Source organism: Talpa occidentalis, unplaced genomic scaffold (genome assembly GCF_014898055.3).
Source record: "Talpa occidentalis isolate TD23 unplaced genomic scaffold, MPIMG_talOcc4v2.1 talOcc4.5, whole genome shotgun sequence".
Taxonomy (NCBI): Eukaryota; Metazoa; Chordata; class Mammalia; order Eulipotyphla; family Talpidae; genus Talpa; species Talpa occidentalis.
Genome location: NW_023604861.1, coordinates 54,385,588 through 54,402,814, shown reverse-complemented (window position 1 = coordinate 54,402,814; position 17,227 = coordinate 54,385,588). Strand labels below are relative to the sequence as shown.

At 32.9% G+C, this 17,227-nt stretch overlaps 1 protein-coding gene across 6 annotated transcripts in view; it reads left to right on the top strand.

Moving 5' to 3' along the window:
- The first annotated feature begins 255 nt into the window (after positions 1–255).
- The window catches only part of POSTN (periostin), a 34,011-nt gene continuing 17,039 nt past the window's right edge, over positions 256–17,227 (top strand). For all 6 annotated transcript variants that reach the window (XM_037527216.2, XM_037527214.2, XM_037527213.2 and 3 more), the window contains exons 1-11: positions 256–434; positions 1,706–1,804; positions 6,109–6,173; positions 7,730–7,887; positions 9,941–10,105; positions 11,001–11,147; positions 11,659–11,800; positions 12,237–12,449; positions 13,360–13,494; positions 14,755–14,903; positions 16,088–16,224. In XM_037527216.2, the coding sequence (XP_037383113.1) occupies positions 316–434; positions 1,706–1,804; positions 6,109–6,173; positions 7,730–7,887; positions 9,941–10,105; positions 11,001–11,147; positions 11,659–11,800; positions 12,237–12,449; positions 13,360–13,494; positions 14,755–14,903; positions 16,088–16,224 (1,529 nt within the window). In that variant the 5' untranslated portion in view covers positions 256–315. The remainder of the gene's footprint in view (positions 435–1,705; positions 1,805–6,108; positions 6,174–7,729; positions 7,888–9,940; positions 10,106–11,000; positions 11,148–11,658; positions 11,801–12,236; positions 12,450–13,359; positions 13,495–14,754; positions 14,904–16,087; positions 16,225–17,227) is intronic.

The following is a 17,227-nucleotide window of genomic DNA, read 5'->3' as shown; positions in this document are numbered from 1 at the left end:
ATTACAAAAGAATAAAACTGAACTATGAACATGTAGTGAGTCATCTATTAAACATCAAGAAATATAAATGACATAAAAATAAATATCTTCTTCCTAAGAAGAAGTAAAAGCATCTCAATATGTTCAGTAAACATAACCAACAAAAGCAGATCTTAGCTGGCAACTTAAAGTTACTGATGTTTTCTGGAAAGAGTTCAGTTTCCCAAGTTGATGTAGTTAGTGCTCCCTCCCACAACTCTGACATGTATATAAACTCTGAGCTCTCCAAAGCCTACTGCCAGATCTCTTCGTGACTAACTGCAACAGAGACCAAAGATGATTCCTTTCTTAACAATATTTTCTCTACTCTTGCTGGTTGTTGTTAACCCTGCAAATGCCAATGGTCATTATGACAAGATCTTGGCTCATAGCCGTATCAGGGGCCGGGACCAGGGGTAAGTCAGTGGTTTGGTTTTACAAACCTTATTTTCACCCTTAGTATGTCATATGTATAAGTACATAAAGTTCTTTATATATCTCAGGATTTTTTCTACTTCTAACAAAGTATTCAGAGAAAGGACAATGTGAGTAGTCTGTGTTTTATGTGTGTATTTTAAACCTTCAGAATTGCTGTCAAAATAACTTGTATATAACTGCTTTTAAGAAACATTCTATAATTTTAATCCAATTAACAACATTTAGCAGGCATTGTTTTATGATTTAGCTTATCTTCTGTTTCCTTCCAAAAATGTGGAAAGAGACTTTCAAAATTAAAGAATCTATGGTTAGAGGCTCTTATTAAAGAACTTTGAAATATTTAAGAAGTTAGAAAAAATTTTCATTTAAATTACATATAAAAACCAAGCAAGGGGTAATGCAACTAGTTTTCTGAATTACTTGACTCTTAAATTTAGCATTCTGTAAAATTATATAATCAATTAATATATAATAAAATGAATTCAACTACATTTAGCATTTTAAAAGTTATCAAACATAATTTAGAAACTTACCCAGCCATTTGTAATTATTTCTAAGTGGATCTTGGCACTTTTTCCTATGTCTTAGGGGGATTTTCATAAAGCTCAAAACCTCCCTTGCTCACAGTACAAATAAGACTTTCATCTCTTAAAAAAGTGAAAAAAATCACTTAAAATTCTGGCAGAAGATGTTCTGATCTATTATTTCCATCCAAAGAAATAAGTTTCCTTTGTACAGCCATATCATTTAAATTAATTTTAGAACTTGTGTGATTATCTAGATAATTACAAAGCATTGTGTCTTTGGACACAGTAAAATTCGTCTCTTTGGCTTTTTACTTTCCCATTGTTCCAGAGAGCAGAAAAGCCATCCCCACACCCAAAATGAACATATGTTTGGTTTTAAAAAGGTCAGTGGGTTATTTACTATTAAAAATAATAAGATTCATTAAAATAAAATTATGTTAAACTTAATGCTACCTGAATATTCCTACTAGCTTGACTGAGAAACACAGACTTTTTACTCTCAAGAATGTGTTTTCTTTCCCTAACTCTCTCTATGTTGCCCATAAACTAGATTTTCCAATGATTCAGTAGAATTGGGTCAAGAATCATATTTGTGCAAGAACGGAATTACATCTTTAAAAACCAAATCTACATATTAACTATTTTTTTTAACCACTGATCTGTAAAGATGGAAAGCCAGTCATCATTAAGATATTAACTCTTTCCTTCCATCCATCTTCCAGCCCAAATGTCTGTGCCCTTCAGCAGATTTTGGGCACCAAAAAGAAATACTTCAGCACTTGTAGGAACTGGTATCAAGGTGCCATCTGTGGAAAGAAAACGTAAGTATCACCTTTTTCTTAATGAGCCATTTCCAAAAAGAACATTATGATATCCATGCCTTTCCTTGGGCATATGAACCATTCTTGAAAATATGCTCCCAAATTCTGAACTTTGAAAAAAAGAATGTATCACATGCATAGATATAGACTGTCTCCCCATATTTCTCTTTACACTAGTGGAACTGTCATTATCCCCGAGTCTGTGTGTCATGGAGACCCAAATGAGGCAAAGCACATAACAATGGAATTTGGCATAGAAGGAATATGAGCTATTGATTGATTCTGTCATTTCACTCCTGAGTTGGTTGTCTTTTATCTTAGGCAAATTAATTAACTTGTTGCCTCTGTTTACTCATTTCATGTGAAAAATGATCCAGAGGAACAAGTTGAAGTGAAATATTAGGATATGGAGAGCAAAAATTAAATGTTTGCCTACAGTCATTTGGCAATTATTGAAAGTATACCAGTTGACCTCACTATTTCTTCAAAGTTTAGATTGGAAAGGACATTTCATCTCTTCATTTAATTCTGTCATTCCATTCCAAATGGCCAGATCCCTAGGGTTCCACAAAGACTATCACGGAAGCCCGACACTATCTTTACTTTCTCAATAGCCAAAAAATTTACTGTTTCTTTACATTAGCTATATATTTTGCCAATCATGTTAACATTGGAAAACATATTGTATTACTTAGTAGAGAAGCTTATTAAATGATTTCATCAAGAAAATTGGTGGAAAAAGCACAATTCTAGGCATATAAAAGTTGAGAATTATTCATGTGATCCTATTTCTTTATTGTCAAAGAAAAGTGCCAAGTCACAGATAGAACAGTTCATTAAGCCAAAATGCTAAGCAGTGCAATCACAGTCAAGAAAACAATGGGAAAGGCTTCCTGTTCATTTGGACCCCACCCTCAGTGAAGTATGCCTTGTCAACTAAATTGAACAAGATAAAGCAATCATCATTAAGGTCCAGTTATCAACATAGGTGGAAGGATTGGGGGACTATTAACAACTTTTTCCTAATAATATTAATACAAATAATACATATGGTAACAGCCTCTTAGAGTTTTCTTGACCTATGAGATAGGGATTTAATACATACAGATTACTGAAGGTAAAATGAATTAAAAAATGTGAAATTGTTAAGTAACTCTAATAATATTCATTGCCCCTAAATTTAAACTACTTAAATGAAGATAGATAGATAGATAGATAGATAGATAGATAGATAGATAGATAATAGGAAATGGAGTTGTGACCATGTGTGTATTTTAAATGAACAGAATTATCTTATTCCAAATAAGAATCATGTACTCAAGGCATATAACCTTAGCTGGACCTTTCTTCTCCATAGCATCCATGTCAAAGACACCACAGAACTTGGCTTCCTCTCCCTTCTCATTTACTTAATAGGATTTCAGTTGATGTTACTGTTTGACCTGAACATTTTTCCTATTAGTTTGAAGACAATTCCTAGACTTGTGAGTTATTCGCATAATTACAACATAATTCAGTGGTTACAGTGATCTTGCCCACTTTATAGACTGGCACCAGTTGAGAACTGCAAAGCTTTGGGTTTTCCTTCTTTTGTTCTTTATATTCTTGGCTACCAGTGGGGCATATTGGAAATGTCCATGAACTACTTAAGAAAGGACCCGCTCTCTGACATATTTAGTGGAAATCTTTATTGTCTCTCTATTGGAGACTAGCAAAGTATGACATAATCTTACTTTAACTTTCCAAATATGTTAGAGATGCCAAGGCTTGTACAGAGCATATGCCAAGATTCTTTCTTGCTTTCCATTAAAAAAAAAACAAAAATCCTGCTTTGAAACCAGGTTTTTACTAGAAATATAAGTGTTTTTTTTTTGTTTTAGATTTATTTATTTATGCATACAAGAGCTGGGGTACAGGCCAGAGGTGTGGGGGGGTAAGGGGATTCACCAGAGACAGAGTGGGGAACAGAACAGGCAGATTGACTGAAGTACACTGCTGAGGGGAGCAGCAGGTGAGTCAGGTGAGGTCTGCTGTGCCATGTGGGTTGCTCCCTGGCTAGCCGGGAATAGAACTCATGCTGCAGTGGCTGTGGATAGCTTCATAGTTTGCGTCTTAACCCTTGCACCACCAGGGAGACCCAAGAAGTATAAGTGTTATCTTTGTTAAATTATAATGGCTTATTTTCACATAAATAACTTTCTTCTCATAAACACATTTATGTCTATACTCTGCAGTAAGTGTAAAGGCAAGTTACAAATTTCAAATAACAAAAGAAATCAATAATATTGACAAGAAGAAAGCCTGATTTGCCACCTACATGCAACTATAAAACTTCCCAAAGACATCTTGTGGACTTAATGTATCAGTTGACAGAAGTGCTTGTCTTCTAGTTTTGAATGGTTGCTTTGGGGATTTAGTGGAAATAATGGGGTAGGTCTAGTGAAAATTATAAAATGTTCTGTTTAAGATATTTTAGTTTGGTTTAGTGATAATGTATGTTGTAGAATTTCTTTTTAAAATGCCAGTAACATTTTCAGTTAACATTTCCAAGAGATTTTAGATAAGAAGAATACATTTCTCACACTATTATTTATGGGCTTATTCACTCCTTTTAGGTTCTACTGACTGTACAGAACTTTGAGTTTTGTGTAGCATAAATGTTCTCCTGAGAAAACTATTTAAAAATATCAGCTAAGATAACTAAGATAAGTATTGTTCAACTGTCAGCCAAAATTGCAATAGACTGTTTTGGAATTTTATTCTATGTAGTGTATTAATTCCCTGCATTAAGGCTGGTCCTTGGGTTATAGCAATAGGTATTATGGTAATTTTTGTTATATTAATAGTTTCACCTTCTATCACTGTTTAACCATTATCATGTAACTGCAGTATTATTATCATATTATGTAAAAATAATGTATCTCATTTCTGTATTATTTGCAGTACATGCCAAAGTTAATATATAAGCACTTCATAATCTCTTGTATCCAAATATTCAAATTTATTTATATGGGAATCTGTAAATGAAATTGTTTTTGATCTCAAATTAGGATTTGCATAAGGTTCTCATATACTTTGCATACATTTTCAATACCAACTATTCTTGGAAAATTATTTTATATTAGAGAACAATTGAAATGACATTTCCCACTTACTTTGTCCATGTCCTCTTATGACTATTGTTTTTTTTTTTTAAAGATTTATTTATTTATTTATTTATACAAGCGCTGGGTACAGTCAGAAGCACGGGAGGGTGAGAGAATTCACCAGAGCCAGAGCGGGGAGCAGAACAGGCAGACTGATGAAGTACACTGCTGAGGGGAGCAGCGGGCGGCAGGAGAGGTCTGCACGCCATGTGGGACCGTCGCCCGGTGGCCGGGGATCAAACCGGTGCTGCAGAGGCTGCGGGCAGCTTCACAACCCAGTGCTCAACCGCTGCGCCATCGGGGAAGCCCTTATGACTATTGTTAAGCCAATATTTCATGACAAGATTTTTTCTCATCCATGTTTTCATATTTTACTATATATGTACATTCAAAGCAACATTACATTGTGCTTTTAAAATTTACAATTAGAACAGAGCTAAACAAGAATCAAAGATCAAAAACATGGATAGCCAATTAATAGACCTGGCTGAAATTTAAAAGCTTATTTACCTTTAATGATATAAGAATATTTCTTACATCACTAAAAATTTGACTTTTCAAAAATTTATTCTCACTATAAATTTTATTATACTGAGAGAGTGTGTTATTTTTATATTTGACAATATTTATCTTAAATATAGTCAGTCTTTTTTTCATTGACATTTCTTGAGCAAAATTATCACAACTAGATAACAAGAAAGAAAATACTGCCTGAATTAAATCCTGTATGTTTAATCACTAAATTACAAGTTACTCTTTAAGTAATTCTCTTAATTTATGTGACATGAATTTCTCAATCAAAATTACAAAATGGTCTGTATTTCCTCATTTCACAATAATCCTATCAGTAGGTATTGTAGCCACTATATCCACTGTTTTCAATAGCTGGGGAAACTGAGACCCAAAGTTATTAAATGACTTGCTCAAGGTCACATATCTACCAAGGAGTAGAAGTGGAAATCAAACTCCATTCTTCTGGTTCAAGATATAGAAACTTGCCATGAAGCTACAGAGAAAGATCAAAATAATCTAAATACCATTGTGTCATTAAGAATGTTTATTCTACATTCTCAATAAATCATTGCAATAAGTGATTTTTTTAAAGTATGTTTCAAACTGTTTCCATCCTCCATTAAAAAATTTTCTTCCAATGTATAGGACTGTGTTATATGAATGTTGCCCTGGATATATGAGAATGGAAGGAAAGAAAGGCTGTCCAGCAGGTAAAATTTCAATTAATGAATTAAAAGATGAATTTTTCTTATATAAGAAAAAAGTTGAGGTATCTCGATTTGCAGAGAAGTCAATTGTGTTTATGTGTGTATGTGTGTATTTAGCCCCATGATAAATCCAAAATATACCATTTGATGTTACTCATGATAAAGCTTTCAAACATACTTGTGCAGTGGATGCTAGACCATATAACAGAAGCCTAGTCATAAATTTAAGCTAGTTCAAATTTCAAGAAAGAAAATTCCCTCTAAAAAATTCTTTTCTTTGAAATTGTCTAGAAAGATGAAGCTGATTAGTTAGCAAAGCCTAATCCTCTCTAATTGAATAGCTCTGGTCTTATAACTTTCTTCATATTGAAAGTTAGTTTATTATAACTCTGTTTACCAGAGAAAAAAATAGTTCATCTATTTCCTCTTTGAAATAACAGTTATTTGGATATTTCACACCAATCATCGCACCTTTCCTCCAGTTACCTTATCTTCTCTAACAAAATCTTCTCTCCAGACTAATCATCCCCAATTATTCTAATGTGACATACATATTGGGGTCCCCACCATTATGAACACAAACTCACAAAAATCCTCTATCCCAGTTATCTTTTGTCTGAATTTAATCCCAGACTGGTATCTACAATCCATGTGGATCTGAGCAGGTAAGAGATTATCAAGACAAATACCTCAATTTGGGGGGCTCCTGAACTTTGGTTAATATCATTGGTAACCATGTCATGTCATTAGTTCATACAGAATTTGTGTTCAATTAAAATTGATTGTAAATCTTTTTCACATGAATACTATCAAGTCAATTTTTTATTTAGGATTTTTTTTCCAGCTTAAACATGACTTACACTGTACCTCATTACAGTTAGCCTGTTCATTTTGACTCATTTTCCCGATTCTTTGGGGGTATTTTTAAATCCTGATTTTATAATTATAAATTAAATGTGTCACTTAGTCTTGGTATAGTCACAAATGTAATAACCATTTCTCCTGTGATATTATCATAATTACCATTAACTTTCAAATCAGACAGGGTAAGAAAAATAAGTTGACTGTACCTACCCTCTGGTTGGCACTCATACAGTAATATTCTTTCTTAAGTTCAGGGAAAATACTCTAGAAATGTTAGACACTTTAACCTATCTACTCCTAAAATTATGATGAAAATAGCAGGTCTACTTATTTCATCTTTGGAATCTAACTATGAAATTTAAAACCCTCTACCTAGCAGTATTATGCTATTTAGTAACTTTAGACGAACATAAAAGAAAATATTGCTGTTTCCATTCTATATGAAAGGTAAAGGTATATGAAATATAAGCTGGATGATATTTTAAATTTACTTTCCTTTAACACAGTGGGTATATGAAATAAGTTTTCAGTAGAAATTGATTCTTTAGCACTCAAAGGCAATTTACACATAATGATGAGTTATAGAATTTTATTGCTAAAATTATCAATTAAATGTGTTGGGAAACCTAATGGAAGATTGAGAAATATTTTTGAAGTATAACCCTAAGCACTTATTCATCTCTTGATTCTTTCAGTCATGCCTATTGACCATGTTTATGGTACGCTGGGCATTGTGGGAGCAACCACAACACAGCACTATTCTGATGTCTCCAAACTGAGGGACGAGATTGAAGGAAAAGGATCATTCACCTATTTTGCACCGAGTAATGAGGCTTGGGACAACTTGGATTCTGTAATTCATTGTTTCTATTAATATAATAATTTCTGTTGTTATTGTTATTTCATTTGAATTGATTTATTAACCTGGAAATTAATAGAAATTTTATATCTTTCTATTACACATTTATGAGTATACAAAAAAGGATGGGTAACTGAGTATTAGTAAAACATTTTAATACATCCATAAATGGAATAACTCCCCAGAAGGTTCACAGATTAGCAGAAAACACAAACCAACAGTGGAGTGAACAGGCACCATTATTCTATTTTACTCCTTTCCTCTTTCTATTTTGGAGAAATATGTTTAATTTTAGATTCCATGTCTAGTGTAAACTTAAGAATAGTGGCATTTAAAATTTATTATAAACTACATTATACAAGTATAAATAACAATTCTGATTATATGTCAGTATATATAGTTATTTAGGTACAGATATGTGTGGATATTTAAATGAAGGGTCCTAACAATACATTTGATTTTCAGACATTTTTTGCATATTAAGATTTCTAATGAATGGAATATGGCTCAATTTCTAAACCCGTAAAAGTGATACAGAAATTACATAGACAGTGGAACACTATCTATTAATAGTTATTAAAAAAAGATAAACACCATTTGCAACAACACGGATTCAACTGGAGGGTATTATGCTAAGTGAAATAAGTCAGAAGGAGGAAGAAAAATACCCATGGTTTCATGTATGTGTGGAAGATCGAGAAATAAAACCAAACATCAGATAAAACCAAAGCAAATAACAAACCCTAGAACTCTAACCAGAATTGAGGTTACCAGAAAGAGGAGATTAAAGTATGGTAAAGGCACAGTGGTGAAGGGTTAAGGTTGCCTTAGTGGTGAATGTAGTAACATGCACTTGAAATGTATGTCTTATACCTTTAAAAATATACAGTGTTGTAAGTTTGTGCTACCTCAAAAAAAATTTAATAATGAAATGAAAATTATTAAAACAAAAAATTTAAAGAGAGAAGTATTCTTCCTTTGATAAGATATGATAGTTGATATGAAGATGGCCTGTTAATTATCACTAGATTTAAATAATATTTAGTAAAATGTCTTCCTGGTTTGCTTTGCTAACTCTGTTTCTTTGCTTTAAGAATGGGTCTCATTAAAGTCTCTTCCAGGAACTATACTATGTCTCTATGTATACTACTGATGATTTCAGCTATCACTTTAGTTCATATAACAAGAAATCTGTTTCTTGTACTTACTCTCTTTGGGCACACCATTTGCATCTTTTAAAAAAAGATTATGTAAAACATTTTCTTTCTCTCCACAAACAACTGCTTTTCTGCTTCTTATTTCCCCATAATTGGCAATACCAACCTCAGTTATGAAACTTGAAAACTTTGAATTATCCTGACCTCATTTCTCTCCATTTCTTTCAAATTACTATTAGTCACCCATGTCTCATGTTTCATCCACCTAATTCTCTGATTTCTGCTGTGCGTTATTACCAACTTAACCTTCCTAAAGCCAAGTCTCATCATTATATTCCAATGCCACAAAATTTTCAGTGGCTCCCCATTACAAGTTTCTTTTTGTTTTACTCAAACAAAATTTTCCATTTTACTGCCCCACATAACTTTCTAAATTTCTTATGTTAACCCATAACAGTATATGCTAACCAAACTGGTTGAATGCTTTAGTTTATTATGGAATAAATATAAAATTCTCATTAAACCCAAATGTTATATAAAAATATGATGCCATTTTTATTTTATCCCTCAAAATATTTTATGTATCTAATAATTTCAGATCCCCCTAAACTTTTCATTTACATAAAGATGACACTTGACCAGTATATTTATTTAATGATTTTGTTTTATCTCTAAAAATTTCCAAGCATTCTATATGAACTCTAATGGAACTCTAATGGAGTACCTAAACGTAGAAAATTTCTTAATTGATTGAAAATATTATTTGTGTCAATTTGATTTGATCATCTGGTTAATCTAATGAGAAAGTTATTAGTAGAAATAGCATGATTATAAAAATTATAATAATTAATCACAATAAAATAAACATCTATCATTTCTTTTTTTTCTAGGATATTCGTAGAGGTTTGGAGAACAACGTAAATGTTGAGTTATTGAATGCTTTACATAGCCATATGGTTAATAAGAGAATGTTGACCAAGGACTTAAAAAATGGCATGATTGTTCCTTCAATGTATAACAATCTGGGACTTTTCATTAACCACTATCCTAATGGGGTAAGTTTTATTCATTAAAAAAGTATGTTTCTGAGTCATATCCCCCTTAATTTTATCTACATATTTTGTATAATTTTTACAGAAATAATAAAACATCAATGAATATGTGTCATATTATGATTTTCTCCCACATTTAAGACATGTGGATTTCTAATTCAGTGACTGATTCTACAAAAGAGTGATTGTGAGGAAGAAATTAAAGTAACAATTAATTGAGAATCAACAGTAGATCTTCTACAAAACAAAATTTTAGTAGGTGATATGCTTGAAAAATATCAGAAAAAATTAAAGTAAAAATTTATCAAAGAAAATTTATCAAAGCATAATCAGAGGATGAGTATTCCTTTAATTATATTTTGCCTATTGTACTAATTTGGGTTCTTGCATGTTTGGATAGAAGTCTTTGTGAGAAATTTCCAACAGGGTCAGAGGGAATCTGCCAGGACACTAAGGGTCACTAATCAAGTAACATTTAGGAAGTTGCTGGAATTGCACCATTTATATTCATACAATGATTATTTGTTTCTCTGTCTAGAACATATTTAGGACTAATTTCAGTTCTTTATGCAATTCATTGTATTACACTAGAAATAGTTTAAGACTTCTTCTATAAAAAAAAAGAGTGAAAGCAATAATTTGAATGAAAAAATCTTTTACTTTTGTTTCTCTACATGGTATGTGTTACTGGATGCGGGTTTGCAACTGGTTTCATTTCCTTTTAGTTTCCTTTTAAGAAATAATGATATTATTTTCATTCTCAACATTTACACTCAAAATGTTGGTTCCTTCAAGTTGCATTTACCATTATAAATGAAAAATAGGGCATGGGTTGGTAATCTCAGCAGTCAATGGATAGTTCTAAATTCTGCACTTCCATTTCTTCAAATAATTACAGGTTGTCACTGTTAACTGTGCTCGAATCATCCATGGGAACCAGATTGCAACAAATGGCGTTGTACATGTTATTGACCGTGTCCTTACACAAATTGGCACCTCAATTCAAGACTACATTGAAGCAGAAGATGATCTCTCATCTTTTAGGGTATGTTCAACTAGTAACAGAAGATTGTCTTATATCATTGAGAGTCTTTCTCTTTCCCTGTTAGAATCTAAAAACAATAAAAATTCTACTAAACAAATCTTGCAGGAATGTAACAAATATGTATTTTGAAAATGGAAATTTTATACAGCAAAGACCATCTCCTCATATGAAATATTACTTATGTGAATGTGATAAATGAAAACTAGTTATGTGACTGTAGTGTATATAGTATATTTAGAATCTGTCCATCTAAGTTATTACATGTACTGCTGGCTATTGCTACAATCACATGAACATTGGCAGAATTCCCATTATTACAAACATAGTTTGAGGCAACTTGGAAAAGACATAGTTAGCTATGCCAAAAAGTAGTGTTTTAAAGATCTAACAAAAGCAAATTTCTACAGTTTCTATAGAATCAGCTCCCTCATGACAGCCTAGGCTAAGAATGTTATAATTTTCTTTTTGATTTGCAATGTGAGTGCCTTTAAAAAGCACATTTGTTTTTCAGGCAGCCGCCATCACATCAGATATACTGGAGAGCCTTGGAAGAGATGGTCACTTCACTCTCTTTGCTCCTACCAATGAGGCTTTTGAGAAACTTCCACGAGGTGTCCTAGAAAGAATCATGGGAGATAAAGTGGCTTCTGAAGGTACTAAAATGTCTTCCTCTGTGAGAAACCTCCCAGAATGCCAAGAAAAGGAAATAAATTACCCAATATTATCAACCTTGATAATAAAGACAGACTCCTATTCTGAGGTGGAATATAAAAAATATTAAAAAAACAAAATCATTGAAATTAGGCAAAGAAACTGAATAATTTATTTAATGCTTAATATAATTAAACAAAAATATTTTAAATACCATAATTTTTGTACAACTTGCAAGTGAATAAGTAGCAGATATTAAAAAAGGTAAGTTAGCAAGTGTTGAAAAGAAATACTAGAGCAAAATTTAATATATACACATTATGCAATGTTTCTCATTCTAAATTTATGCCGAAATGAATAATGGATTTGAGAAAATTATGTGATTATCTTGGACAATTACTTGACCTGAAAGTTTGCTCTTATTATTTTGTCTTTCAGCTCTCATGAAGTACCACATTTTAAACACTCTTCAGTGTTCTGAGGCAATTATGGGAGGAGCAGTCTTTGAGACCTTGGAAGGAAACACAATTGAGATAGGATGTGATGGTGACAGCATAACAGTAAATGGAATAAAAATGGTGAACAAAAAAGACATTGTGACAAATAATGGTGTCATCCACCTGATTGATCAGGTCCTAATTCCTGATTCTGGTGAGCAAAAAACAAGTTTCATATTCTTTTGTTTAATACTGTTTACTAACAATGACTCATCCAGAATGAGTCCATGAAAAAAAAATGCACAGTGTAAGAAATGAAATGTGATACATAAACACAAAATAAGTAGTGAGATGAGTACTAATAGGTCACTTAAGTAGTCATGGTCATTCCACATATGGCATTTTGACTTTCCAGGGTTTCTAACATGTAATATTTATAAAAGTTTCTAACACCTAATATTTACATTATTTTTAAAAGTTCTTTTTTAAAGATTTATTTCTTTATGCATATAAGAGCTGGGGTGTAGGCCAGAGGTGCAAGGGCTGGAGGGTGAGAGGATTCATCAGAGACAGAGTGGAGAGCAGAACAGGTGGATCTACTGAGATACACTGCTGAGGGGAGCAACAGGTAAGACAGGAGAGGTCTGCTGCATCATGTGGGTCACTTTCCTGGCCAGGGATCGAACTCGTGCTGCAGTGGCTGGGGATGGTTTCATAGTGCTTAGACTTAACCCCTTGTGCTACCAGGGAGGCCCCTATAAAGATTCTTACAATGCCAGTTTTCCTGAAAACAGAAGAAATAATGTAACCAAATGACCAACTTTGGAAATGTAAAAGCTAGAACAATCACATGAGTAGAGAAATCAGGAAGTACTAATAAAAATCAAAGAAAACAAAAAGTAAGACAGAAAGATATTTTTATTCTGAAATTCTTTGGCCTTAGCAACTGCAAAAAAAAAAAAAAAGGAACTAAAATTCTCTTGCTAGAGAAAGATGAGATACCTTATCACATTGCCAGTGCTGCAAATAGCTTCTAGAAAATAGTCAAGAAGTGGCTTATTAATTTCATGATGACAATAGTAACAGTGATGACATTGTTAAAATGGTGTTGGTTTATTTTACAGCCAAACAAGTTATTGAGCTGGCTGGAAATCAGCAAACCACTTTCACAGACCTTGTGGCCCAATTAGGCTTGGCATCTGCTCTGAAGCCAGATGGAGAATACACTTTGCTAGCACCTATGAATAATGCATTTTCTGGTATGTATTGGATACTCTCACTCCTGCTTCCCCCTCACACACATTTTTCTCCACCATAATTGTTTTCAAAAAGAAATAATAGATATTTCACAGTATTGATTCGTTTCTGCATTACTTACAATTCTGCAATATAATGTTAGCACCATGTAATCCCACTAAAATGAATTTCATTTCAAAATATTTCTTTTTAAAAGATAAGATTAAAAGTTGTGATAAGTGGTGTTGAATTATTTTGTGAATCTAACCATATTTCCATCGTAAATAATAGATATATTAGTAAAGCTTAAAAAATAAATACAATTTATTCAATACCAACATTATAATACCTAGGAACAAATAGATGCATTTTGAATGTAAAAATTTGAAAACAAGGTGTCAAAATATAAGTAACAAAAATGAGACAATTTACACTTCCATATTATGATGTGAACTGCTTTAAGTATTTTACTTAGTAACTGCTATTCAAGGGTCATATTTAGATTGAAACAACCAGCCACTTTTTCCAGAAAAATGATTTCTCAAAGACATATTTCTTAAAGACATATTACACAAAAATTAGCAACTAAAGAAATAAATATCCCCTCTTCAATATTTTTCCAAATACTAAATTATTTAGAAATAATTAATAACTATGGGTGTCTTGGTGGTGGGTATGGTATAGTAGCATATATCTGAACAGATGTAATCCTATATTTCTGAATTGTAAACAGTATTGTAAACCAAAGTTACCTCAATAATAACATATTCAAAAATCTGAAAAAAGGAAGTTATTAATAAAAAAGTCAAATTCTGGCACATATTATGTTCCCTTTTTGCAGTAATAAATATACCCACAGTGCTGACACTAATCTGCTTTTAAGAGAGTGTGTTTTGATTCTCTCTCCAGTTTTAAAGATGGTTTTACAAATGATTCACCAGCAGTCTTTGATGTAACTAATGAATATCAGAAAAAATCTTGGCCAGCATTAGAGTTTAACATTTGCCAATGACCATATAAAGCTATGTATCCCTCACAGAGATGAAACCCATTGTTTGGACTGCTTTCAATTAATTTGTAGTCATTTTATACAAAAAGTCATAGGGTTTCCAATTGGTGCATAGACTTTCTAGACTTGAGCATCTAGCAGGCACATGTATTATGAGTGTAGGATGTATAATACCAATAGTATTAAGGATTTTCCATTTTCATTATTTTCTCTTTCCTAGAGAAACTTTAATGCTTTCTAAATAAAACAATAACCTTCCTTAATTTATTTATAGATGATACATTGAGCATGGACCAGCGCCTTCTAAAATTAATTCTACAGAATCACATCTTGAAAGTAAAAGTTGGTCTTAATGAGCTTTACAATGGACAAAAACTTGAGACCATTGGAGGCAAACAGCTCAGAGTCTTTGTGTATCGTACAGTAAGTGAATCAATCAATCAAAATATGCTTATAGCTCTCCATGTGAAATGACACGTGCTTCTCAACAAATGCCATTACACAAATATTTTCCAGAGTTTTGGTAATATGGTTTTATTAGTAAATATTGGCAAGAACATCAGAAAATCGAGTCATTTGTGTGAAAAGACTGGAGGAAAGTATGTTATGTTATAATAATTCAGATATTTTATTTGTTAATTTATAAATAACTATGTTCTAAATCATTCATTATTTCAATTCCAGAAATCACCAAAACTCCTCTAAATTCAGTTAATGATTTAGAGAGTTACTTGTGGTTTATAGGGTAATTTTTATATTGAATCAAACATGTAGGATGATTTTCTTACTGTAAGATCACCATTCAGAAACTGAATCTCTTTGAAATAACTGTCAAGATAAATTTTCATAGACATAAAGATTTTTGAGCCCTACAAAATCATTCTTATTTACTTTTATCTGAGGGAAAGTTTTTAGAAAATACTGTTTATAAGAATTAGAGTGTACCTAGCAATGCTCTTTAGTTTCTGTCCTAGTAACATTGCAGCTATGACCTAAACATTTTGTAAAATATAAGGCATTACCTAGCATAGAATATGACACACAGCAGCTGCTTGATATAGTTTCAGAATTCCAAGACACACATTTTAAATGATGCAGGAAATGTGTTCCACTCTAAATCACACACACACACACACACACACACACACACACTTGTTCAAAAATGCTGTAATTAAAGCATTTGTTTTACCTAAAATTGATAGGATTACATAGTTAAGAACACAGTAAATATCTATGAAGATCACAAGAGGCACTGAGGTCAGGAAGGTCCCACGGAATTAAAGCATTAAAATTTTGTGAAGAGGGTACAGAAGAATGATTAGACCTAGAGAGGAATGACAGAAAACGTAGTAGTGGAGTGAATAGATTTTTATTTACTAACAAAACTAGCTGCCTTAGTAGTGGGAAATCAGCTAAGTTAGAAGTGTGAGGTCAGATTGTTCAAGATCTTAAAATAGAGAGGAAAGAAGCTGCTTCGGCTGTTTTTACAAGTCAAGTGATCTCCTCAAAGAGGCTATCCAGAAATCTGTGCATTGGGTAGCTACTTCCACACAAGAAATTTCAAGTTTGGAAATGGAAAGCTGCATGTTTCTTTCTTTGTTGACTAGGCTGTCTGCATTGAAAATTCATGTATGGTGAGAGGAAGCAAGCAAGGAAGAAATGGTGCCATTCACATATTCCGAGAGATCATCAAACCAGCAGAGAAATCCCTCCATGAAAAATTAAAACAGGATAAGCGCTTTAGGTATGACCATTAGTTTCACCTCCACAGAATTAATGGTACCTATTGGCATATTTTTGTTTCACAGTTAGCAGTACCAAAGGCATTATATTCGGTATTTCTGAGGATAGAGTTTAGAATAAGAAATTTAAATGTTTTCAAACTCCATATGTTTAAGAGTATTTATTTTGCTTCCTGGTACACCATAATATAATCCAATAAGTGAAAAAATTCAAGTAGACTGAACTACTACTTGTAAATTTCTTTTTTAAAAAAGGTTTATCTATTCATGCAAACAAAAACCAGGGTACGGGCCAGATGTGCAGGAGGGTGAGAGGATTCACCAGAGATAGAGCAGGGAACAGAACAGGCAGACTGACTGAAATACACTCCTGAGGGGAGCAGCGGATAAGACAGGAGAAGTCTGCTGTGCCATGTAGGTATCTCGCCAGCCGGCCAGGATAGAACCTGTGCTGCAGAGGCTGCAGACAGCTTCACAGTGCTGCACCAACCACCTTTGCCACCAGGGGAGTCCCTGCTTGTAAATTTCTATATAAATTATTTTTTTAGGGCCTCCCTGGTGGCACAAGGGGTTAAGATGCAATCTGTGAGGCCGTCTGCAGCCACTATAGCACGAGTTTGATCCCTGGCCAGGGAGCTGCCCACATGGCGCAGCAGACCTCTCCTGGCTTGCCTGCTGCTCCCCTCAGCAGTGTGTTTCAGTCAATCTACCTGTTCTGTTCCCTACTCTGTCTCTGGTGGATCCTCCCACCCCCCACGCCTCTGGTTTGTACCCCAGTTCTTGTATGCATAAGTAGATAATTCTAAAAAAATTAAAAATAAATTATTTTTTTAAAAAATTGATCACACACATGGTTATTTTGTTAGAAATGTTTATGGGATAAAAGGAGTTTGAAAACTTTTAAAATTGTATTGTATGTTTAAATTTTCCCATAATAAAACTTGCTGAACAGTTAAACTGCACTTAAATGAAAATATATGAGCAGTTTTTTAGTGATTTCCACAA